The 10,751-nt window shown below is 44.6% G+C and overlaps 1 protein-coding gene across 2 annotated transcripts in view; it reads left to right on the forward strand.

Annotated features, from left to right (window-relative positions):
- LOC125304403 (ephrin type-A receptor 5) overlaps positions 1 to 9,345 on the forward strand; it is a 62,441-nt gene extending 53,096 nt beyond the window's left edge. For both annotated transcript variants that reach the window (XM_048258631.1, XM_048258632.1), the window contains exons 14-17: positions 1,096 to 1,245; positions 4,122 to 4,315; positions 5,500 to 5,655; positions 6,238 to 9,345. In XM_048258631.1, coding sequence (XP_048114588.1) covers positions 1,096 to 1,245; positions 4,122 to 4,315; positions 5,500 to 5,655; positions 6,238 to 6,343 — 606 coding nt within the window. In that variant the 3' untranslated portion in view covers positions 6,344 to 9,345. The remainder of the gene's footprint in view (positions 1 to 1,095; positions 1,246 to 4,121; positions 4,316 to 5,499; positions 5,656 to 6,237) is intronic.
- Positions 9,346 to 10,751: the final 1,406 nt, after the last annotated feature.

The raw sequence follows: 10,751 nt of genomic DNA on the forward strand, positions 1-10,751 counted from the left end.
TGTGTGTGTGTGTCTGTCTGTCTGTCTGTCTGTCTGTCTGTCTGTCTGTCTGTCTGTCTGCCTGTGTGTGTCTGTCTGTCTGCCTGTCTTTCTATCTCTAGGTCTGTCTGTCTGTGTCTGCTTGTCTGTCTGTGTGTTTGTCTCTGTCTGTCTATTTGCCTGCCTGCCTGCCTGCCCGTCTGCCTGTCTCGTCCAGCTGTTGAGCTCCCCAACTTCTCTACAGCTGGACAGTGGAGTGGGTGTGTGTGTGTGTGTGTGTGTGTGTGTGTGTGTGTGTGTGTGTGTGTGTGTGTGTGTGTGTGTGAGTGCATGCGTGCGTGCGTGCGTGTGTGTGTGTGTGTGTGAGTAGGAGGTGTTGAGATGGCGGTTTTCACACATGTGCTAAATATTGCCTGGCAGTCCCCTCCTCACGAGCTCTGTGGTACAGCAGTAGCTATTAATAGGCTGGAAATGAAGTGCTGGACACATTTCTCCGCCCAAACACCGATAATTAGAGTGTTGGCATTCAGACACATTGGTTTTTTTTTGCTGTGCTGTGATTATTTACCTCATCATATCCACACTCCTATTTTGAAGTGGCAGCTGTGTGTGTGTGTGTGTGTGTGTGTGTGTGTGTGTTTGAGCCTGTCTGAGCTGTCTACGTGTCTCACGGAGTAAGATGCCAATACACACCCGCCTCACGCGATGCACTCCGTCAGCATCTGAAAACTCCACTGCAGGACACCAATTAGCAGCCCTTCTAAGCTCTCCCCGCTTACTCACACACACACACACACACACAAACACACACACACACACACATACACACACACACACACACACACAGGCGCACATATAGAAACACATACACACACTTGCAAACAATTTTCACACATTCAATCAGAATCCCCTGTGTTCCCTCACCCTTGTCACTTCTCAAACTTCTGTTCCATCTGTATGTGTGTGTGTGTGTGTGTGTGTGTGTGTTTTATCACGTCAAAGTGGCAGGCATACTGTGAAATACTGTGTTGATTTACAAAGTTCTGAAATTCTCTCTCTCTTCTCTCTCTTCTCTCTTTCTCTCTCTCTCTCTCTCTCTCTCTCTCTATCTCGTAGGGCGGTAAGATTCCCATCCGGTGGACAGCACCTGAGGCCATTGCCTACCGCAAGTTCACCTCGGCTAGCGACGTGTGGAGCTACGGCATCGTCATGTGGGAAGTGATGTCGTACGGCGAGCGACCATACTGGGAGATGAGCAATCAAGACGTAAGTCACTATGTACAGACACAAAACCTCTAATTCAACACATAAGTCACTTCTAAGTCAAATATAATAAGTCAAAACTTCTAAGTAAAGACGTAAGTCACAATGTACAGACACAAAACTTCTAAGTAAAGACATAAGTCACTATGTATGACACAAAACCTTTAATTCAACAAATAAGTCACTACGTCCGTTCATTAAATCAGTCAACTGCCAGTCCAGACACTAAACACAAAAATCTCTCCAAAATGTTGGCCAGGCTGTGAGAGTGTTGATGTACATCATTAAGCGAATCTCAATAGCGTCGCCGCAGCGATGGGCGCCTGACGCCATCCTGCCCTTTGGACATTAGGAGACCCAGAAAGCGACCCCACCTCGCATCTTCTCTTCTGCTCCTCTGATTGGTGGCGTGACTGAGGCTCAGTAATCCTCCGCCGTGAACAGAGCGGCGCGCGGGTGACATGATTAGCCACAAGGGGATCAGAGAGAGCGAGCGGAGAAGAGAGGAGAGTCTCTAAAAATAGTGGAGAAGACGAACAGGGGGAGAGGGAACGAGGCAGAGGGGAAAGTCTGTACTAAATTGGCGTTGGCAGGCAGTTGGCGCAGTGGAGCTTTAAATGCGGCCCACGGAGCGAGCTCCTGATTCAGGGGGAGGACGCCCGGCGGGCGACTCAAAGGGTGCAGGAGTCAGGGCGCAAGCGGACGGAGTGCTCCGAGGGCATCATTTCTAACCCAGAATGCAGTGCGGTGTTGTGACCTGGCCAGAGCTAACCTCCAAATGGGACAGAGGCTGGGATCCGCAACTGAACACAGCTCAGATGAAATAACCCATCCCACGTACACACACAAACATGCGCGTGAACACACACATCCACACACACACACGCACACGCACACACACACATGCACACACACACACACACACACACATGCACACACACACACATACAGCTCTCAAGGAGAGACTTATGCCACTTATCACATCACACAATGTCCTCTCATCATTTTTAGGAGAATGAACATGGACATGGTTAAACAATAGTTTATTTAGATAATAGTTTGCATTTAACTTGGAATGTATTTCTAAAATAGCTGTAAATAGGCATGTATGGTCTTTTATAAATCATTTTGATGTGATGCATAGCTATGCTTCAGCAGGCTCAGTGTACATCCAGCATGAGTGCCTTAGGAAGCACTGGATATGTGTGTGGGTATCGCATCAAGCAGCAGCTCCTTCAAAAGCATTGGATGTGTGTGTGTGTGCGTGTGTGTGTGTTTGTGTGTGTGTCTGTCTGTGGGGACAAGCTCTGGATGATCTGCTAATCAGGGTCCTCATCCGCACTTCTCTCTTGGCACCCAGGCACCAGCAGACATACACACACATACACACACACACATACACATACAAACAAACACACACACACACCACACACATGGGCATGCACACACACGTACACATGTGCAAGAGTGTGGAAATGAGAGAGGGCAGAGTGGCACATTTGAGTTTCCTGCTCGTCCCTGAAGGAGGTGCATCTCCCAGTCACGCTCTGATCATCCGGCTGACCTTTCTTCCCCCTCTCTGCTCCGAGCCGTGCCGCCTGATGGCTTCATCCCAGCCTCAGATCATTAATTCCGCTCCATCATTAATGGCGGGGCTCACACACTTGGGAAGGCTCGGCCTTTGATGTTTTATTTAACGCCTTCGCCTGGCACTCCTCAGATCTGCCGCCTCTGCTAGACGCTGTCGAGGCTTCCAACGCGCTGCTGCCGCCGGGAGTTTGTTTCTGGGCTGTTCTTTCTTTTTTTCTTCTTTTTTTTTTGCCTTTTTTTACTTTATGTATCTGTGTGTGTGTTTGTGTGTGTGTGTGTGTGTGTATGTGTGTGTGTATGTGTGTGTGTGAGAGAGAGATAGGAAAAGAGACACAGAGAGGGAGAAGGAAAGTTAGAATGTTAGATTAAGAACTCCAAAGCGGGAGAGAGAGAGGGAGAGAGAGACAGAAACAGAGAAGGAAAGAGAGAGAGAGAGAGAGAGAGAGAGAGAGAGAGTGTGCGTGAGTGTGAGTGTGAGAGAGTTGGTGTGTGTGTGCTTTGCATCTGTGAGAAGGTTGGAATCGCAGAATCAGACACAGTAAATCCATGATGTGCCCTCGGCACCTTCTCCTCCTCCTCCTCCTCCTTCTCCTCATCTCCTTCCTTCTCCTTAAATACTTTTTGAACCCACCCCTGCTGTTTACCTGCTTTTCACTGAAGGCACTCTGCAGGAAACGTTCCCCATCTAATTCCCATCTTGGAGTATGCACACTCACGGGCCACTAATTAAAGCAGGGGAAACATCCTAATGGAAAGAGAGCGTCTGCTGGTTTGGAGCGCAACTCTCCCTGTGCTGTGAGCCTCTTCATGTGGTTTCCATAAACCACACCTGGGCCGTCCTGTTATGAAGGCCCTGCAGGCCACTGGAGAGGCTTCGCGGGGAGCTCAATGAAGTTAGTCATTATAAAAACATCAGTGCCATTTGCCCCTAGCTACTGATATTTTTACTGTGTGCGTGTGTGTCTGTCCTTCTCTCTCATTGCTGCAGCTTGAGTGTGAACATAAGGACAAAGTAAATATCCAGACATAAGAGTAATGGCTGCTGAGTTTTTAAAGCGTGTAAAATGATGGACCGAAGTAAACAGTGCAAAGGAACAAAGCAAAGTGGTGATTAAACTTCCAGGACTAATATGGCTAGACTTGACACTTGTTCTTATATTTTCATTCAAGTGGGGTTCCGTTAAAGTACAGTAAATTAAGAATGAGATTAAAATGTGTGTGTGTCTTTCTCTCTGTGTATGTGTGTGTGTGTGTGTGTGTGTGTGTGTGTGTGTGTTTGACCCCCTCAGGTGATCAAGGCGGTTGAGGAGAACTACAGGCTGCCAGCACCCATGGACTGTCCGACGGCGCTCTACCACCTCATGATGGACTGCTGGCAGAAGGACCGCAACAGCCGGCCCAAGTTTGAGGAGATCGTCAGCCTGCTGGACAAGCTCATCCGCAACCCTAGCAGCCTCAAGACCCTTGCCAACTGCTCCAACAGGTAGCGTAGCACCACACCTGCTAACTGCTGCTCATCTGCCTTTAAAGGAAGACAGCTACTCTTGGGGATTTGCCCCCTCTGTCCACTGGGGCTGTATTACTGTATCTGCCCCTCTGCCCACTCTAGCTGTGGAATTTGCCCCCTCTGTCCACTGTGGCTGTGTTATCTGCCCCTCTGTCCACTGGGGCCGTATTATCTGCCCCTCTGCCCACTCTAGCTGTGGGATTTGCCCCCTCTGTCCACTGGGGCTGTATTACTGTATATGCCCCTCTGCCCACTCTAGCTGTGGGATTTGCCCCCTTGGCCACTGTGGCTGTGAGATGGGCTCTCTCTCAAACGGGACTGTAATGGAGTGAGCCGTCACATGTTGCATCCCATTGGCCCAGATGGCGGACATGAAGACTGTGTAATTTATGCAAGTTTCAGATAAGCCAGTTTGTAACAGTGCTGTGCACGGTTGTCACAAGACATCAAGATTTAATGACACTTTTAACAAATAACCGCTAGTGTCTCGTGATGTAACCTCCAAGTGATCAAAAGTGACACAGCACAAATGACTTCCAATTATACGAATTATATGCCACCCAGTCCTGTGGATTGATATGCATTTCTGCACAGAAGCAAAAATCATTTACCCTCATGGTAATTATAATAGTTAATGCAATTATACAGTATGTCGTGCTGTTTAATAGCACTGTGATTTGAATTTTCTGACGCCAAATTACAAACATGCTGTGTAATTATGTGTCATTGTATTGTAATCTTAAAATCTCCAGACCCTTAAATAGTAATTGTAATATTGATTTGAATATTGAATTTTTATTTTTCTAAATATAATGAACTTCCAAATATAGCAAATTACCTTCTGGGTCTGTTATTCACAGCAGCTCTCGGTGTTGCTCGCTCTGGTTGTTTGATCAGAAACACCAGGAGGGAGCACGATGGCCAAGTCATCAGATAAATCATTTAACAGAAGAGTAGTTCCCCTTAATGACATCCGTGTCATTTATGTTTTTCGCGTTGTCATTGTTTTTCTCATCCTGCTTATTGCCGTGTCTCAGTTAATTATTACGGTGGCAGTAAAATTAAGTTGTCTGATTAACGGCTTTATCTTTGGCCATAGATGCTCAGCGGTGAGATTTATGCATCCGTTGAGCCGGCTTGTCCATTTGTCTTCCCCACAGGGTGTCCAATTTATTAGTGGAGCAGGAGAGTGGCGAGTGTGCAGTCTACCGATCTGTAGGGGAATGGCTGGAGGCTGTGAAGATGGGTCGATACACAGAGCTGTTCATGGAAAGTGGATACACTTCAATGGACGTGGTCACACAGATGACCTTGGAGTAAGTCTCAGCCTTCGCAGGTCAGAGTGTCTCTGTCAGAGTCTCTCTCTGAGGTGGGGGATGTCAGTGTACTGAATAATTATTGCTATTTAGTATGTTGATAACAAAGCAGATGTTAAAGCACTGCAGTGTGGTTCAACTTTAACAAGTGACCTGTTGTGGTCCTACAGTATAAGGCAAGTAAAGTAGATTATCTGTATGTTCTAGCGGCTTTGGAGTGCATCGGCCCTGCATGCCATATGTTCATCCTACTCTAGGTGGCACTGTGGAAGCTACTCTAGGTGGCGCTGTGGCACAAATGGCCATTCCACATTCTGGTCCCCAGGGACCCAGGTTCGAATCCAACCCCTGGTCATCTCCTGTTCCTACCCTTTATCTCTCTCTTCCACTCGTTTCCTGTCACTCGTTACTGTCCTATCAGCATGGCAAAATGGGCAAAAAAATATATACTTTAAAACAGAATAACGAAGCTAGTCTAGTATACAATGACAATAGTTGCACTGAGGGATTAGGAGGTCTTTCTCTCCATTGAGTAAGACGTGTATCTCTCTCCTGATCCGTTGTTTTTCTGTCTGTCCACAGTGACCTGAGGAGAGTGGGGGTGAATCTCGCTGGGCACCAGAAGAAGATCCTGAACAGCATCCAGGAGATGAGAGTTCAGATGATTAACGTGGCAGTGCCAATCTGATGCCATGTCCCCGGCCACCCCCGCAGGACTGCGTAGCCTAGCACTTTTTACCACTGCGAACACATATTTATTGAACAGAAAAGGGAACAAAAAGGGAAGTGGCTCGTTGGAAACGGAGGAACGAAAATGGCGGACAGATGGAGCAGCAGCTGCAGGGTTGTTAGCTCCTGGCTCCACTTTTGAGCGCTTTCATGGTCTCTGTTTTTTCTTCTTCTTCTTCTTCTTCTTCTTCTTCTTCTTCTTCTTCTTCTTCTTTTTTCGGGGAGAGTAAGACGATGCATGGGCGAGAGACTTGGTGAAAAGTGTGGCACATTCCCAGGCAAGGCAGCAGACTGCGTGCGCGTCAAGTGTTTCTGGGCTGAATGTATAGCACTTTTTTCAGACCTCATTCAACGGATCGAATTACCTCCAGAACCACCTCAGAACCGAGGCCCGTCATCCCGAGCTTCTCGGATCATTTCCACCTGATATCACTTGGAAGCTGAAGTCATGCAGTACCAGTATCTCATATCATTTAAATTTTTGTTTTGCGAAATTACAGAAGAGAAACGTGTATTGAAAAGCAATATTAGAAGTAACAGTAGACTTTGTATGTGTTTTATTTAACAGCAAGCAATGGACACATAATAATTCTCCCTTTTTTGCACAAATATGTGTCTTAACATGGAGGACCTGAGCAGAAGAAGTTGCTTCCTGTAGGACAGAGAAGTACAACACTGTTTTATTTATATATCACTGGTGTTTTGTGTGTAAATAGTGTACAGGGAAGAAGTACTAAGGGTCACAGTGCATCCATGACCATGTTGAGTTTCGCTTCTTCTAACTGGGGACGTTAGCCAGTAGTGGACAGACCTATCGTTACACATGCTTATGTACAGTCTAGTTACTTGTTAACTGCTATCGCTTCTCAGATTAGAGATGATCATTTGACGATGTGTGCTCTTCCATGTGACAGTTCTGGCTCCTCTGCTTCAAGATATGTTGATGATGAATCTGTTGTTAATTATTTAAGCTCTCTCAGAGTTCTGTGCTAACCGTGATTTTATCATGTCATGGATTTGTTTTGTTTGTTTGTTTTCTTTCATTTTAGTCTGTTCTAATTTTGTGGAGACTTTGCTCAGTATTTGTCAGATGTGCAGAGTGTTGAGAACATGGCGGCGTCAGTTTTACGCCGTGGCACAGACGAACACTCTCGAAAAGCAACAGTCCCTGTGCTGGCCCACACTCACTGCTCACAGTCGCCATTTGATCGAGTCTGAAACTGTTGGTCGTTGTGAACTCACCCTATTGAGACTACAAAGCTCAGAGTGTGTACCTTTTTGGTAATTGGCCTGTCCTGAAGATACTTCAAGTATTCCTGAATGTTGAAGGTCATTATTTAGTGGTGGGGATCCTTGTTTTGGCATTGAGTAAGTTACTACAGCGTATACCTCAAAGGTGAACCGGACAACCCAAGAGGAATTAGTCAGTGAAGTGCCTCCGTTAACTCACTCAGAATATAACTCATTCGATCGATTGCCCTTTATTTCTGAGGAGTCTGAGAATCAATTCCAAGCAGCACTCTATAGAGGACCTAACATATGAACAGCCTTGAAGACCAAACAGCAATACGGGACGCGTTGAATTAACTTGAAATACATTTGCTTAAATATAACTTATTTATAAGTGTGACATCACCCAGGGTCCCTCACTTAAAGATGACTAATACTGGAATGTGTAGACAGGCATTATACCAGTCAAATTTTGTTTGATTTGCACTTTATTAAGTCTCTTGCCCAGTTCTTGTTTAAATTAAAAATTCATAAAATTAAACAGCACCGTATTTCTTCTGTCCTAGTGTTTCTATGAATACAGCGGTGTATAGTGTGACAGTTGTTTTCAGCAGATTTTGCCTAAGAAGCCGTAGCCTGTTTAAGACCAGACCAACTCTCATTGATCCCGATTCTGGATTGAGAATGGGTCTGGCCCTCTATGCCCCTCAGGCTACAGAAGCTCCCAAACTCACCTTGTAATTTGATATTACAGGAACACAAAACTAGATGCCATGTCTGAGTAGGAATTGGAAAGACAATGCAGTTTTTAAAATCAGTAATTGGTTAAATGTATGTTTTATTTTAAGGGCAATATTCCCCAATTGTATTAACAATTTTATTTCATTTACAGTGAATCTGTATTTTTCAGTTTAAACCTTTGAGAAAGTACACACAGTTTCCATATGGTTTGTTAACAATTTAAAGTAGAATTTACTCTATTTAATTTCTCTCTAAGCGGTGTCTATTTAAAAATTTCTACCATGCGACAGTGTTATTAGAGTGTACAATACCATTTACTCTAGACATCAACATTTGTAAACCAAGTTCACAATCTTTACCAGTATGGGAACAACAAACTTATTGTGGTAACATTGTCCATGACAAAACTGTCACCCAGGTAAGGTCAGTGTTACTCTGTTGGATGAAAACCCTTCATATGAACCCATTTAGATGCATGACGACCATGAAGTAACACAGCAGAGCATAAAGCCACAGTAAACCACTGCCGGTAAAGTAAACCAGACGACCCTCAGTCAATGCAACCCTTCATTAGACCTGATCAGTCTTTGATCAGCACTACATAATATTCTGTGTTCATTTGTAGATCCTCACATACAAAAAAATAATGTGTTAAGATGCAGTTGATGCGTGGTTAAAACTATGATGAGTTACAGGAGTAACCGGTCAGCAATCCCAGAGACAGTGAGGTGTTCCGTTTTGGATTGTAAGATAGAATGTCCATTGGGAGCAGGTTCCGTTGAAGTCGGTATTGGGTATGGAGTGGACACAGTCATACAGGCCTACAGGGTTGGATCAAAACCAGTATAAAGAAGTAATAAAGCACAGAAAAAATAGCTGTTGTAGTAATTGTGTGTCTTCCCTGATGCTGTACGTTTTCTTTGTGTATGTTTTTTTGTAGTGTAATATATTAAATTTTATATATTTTTAATAAATGTGGTAAAAAACAAATCTGCATTTCTATTTTGCATTAAATCAAGACTAACATAAACACATTGGGGAAATGCTAATTCATGCCATCCAATTCCACTCGATCACAACTGCCCAACAGCAAACACCTGCAGACGAGCTCTGCTTATTCACAACACTTTGCTAGCAAATGACATAGCAGATTTCTGGAGATCCATGGCAAATAAATGTAATCCTGGGACTTTATCACATTTGACATCAAATCACAAATGTACTCAGATAAGTGATTACTGATGCTGTGTTTGCATTGGCAGCAGTGTAGTTGGAGTGCAAACAGCAGACATATTGGTATGGCTGGCTGTGAAGCATCAGCAGAATAAACCGCAGGCTCCTCCGCTGAGTCTGTCTGAGATGCGGACTCTGTGAAGTGTGTGTGTGTGTGTGTAAACAGCAGACATATTAATATGGCTGGCTGTGGGACAGCAGAATAAACAGCAGGCTCGTCCGCTGAGTCTGTCTGAGGTGCGGAGTCTGTGAAGGGGACACAGAGGGCAGGACACTCAGGGGACCACACATATATTACAGTAGGATTGTGTGTCGCACAGTACACCTGGGTGGGGGGGGGGGGGGTTAGGAAGCAGTTGTGGTGATAAGGGGGGATGGGGAGATGATGTGATGCATTGCAAGAGTAGAGCTAAAGGAAGCAGTGATGAGGGGTAGAGGGAGAGAATGTGTGTGTGTGTGTGTGTGTGTGTGTGTTTGGGGGGTAATATGAAGTGCGGCATTGTAAGAGAAGGAAGCAGTGGTGGTGATGGCTGAATGAATGGTGAAAGATAGCCTACTATAATAACATGTGGATGGGAAACCTCTTGTTTTTACTGCAGTCCACTACGAAATGTATGTACAGTTTTTGGTCAAATTTGGCATTATGGGACAGAGATAAGAATGGTATGAAAGAAGCTGTCAGCGTGAAAATCAATGTCAGTCAGTCAATGTTTGTCTGTCCCTGTCTGTGGAAAACTGTCATGTTTGCAAGCTCTCCTGGATACTGTAGTTTAAAATGTTATAATGATGGGTTCTGTTTCTCATTCAGCACTAAAAAAAGGCATTCAGATTGACCACTCAGTAATTTATAATTATAACCATATCTATGGTCAACATCTGTCCTTATTCATCACTATAAGCCAAATAATGGCTATAGGGAAGCTATAGGATGGCTCAAGAAGGTAGTTCTTAAAGGAAGATGCCATCCTCACATCCTAATTTCATCCATATTTTGAGTCAACATAATATTTTGCTTTGTGAGATATTATAGATAAATAGCTTAATGTATTGGATGTGAACAGTGTTGTGTCTGATTAGATTTATTTTTGTGAATAAAACCTGGATTCTGAGGGTATGAGGTTGTGTGTACAGTATTAGCTGAAAAGGTTTTCCTGAGACCTTTT

The sequence above is a fragment of the Alosa alosa genome, chromosome 12 (genome assembly GCF_017589495.1).
Source record: "Alosa alosa isolate M-15738 ecotype Scorff River chromosome 12, AALO_Geno_1.1, whole genome shotgun sequence".
In the NCBI taxonomy this organism is placed as follows: domain Eukaryota; kingdom Metazoa; phylum Chordata; class Actinopteri; order Clupeiformes; family Clupeidae; genus Alosa; species Alosa alosa.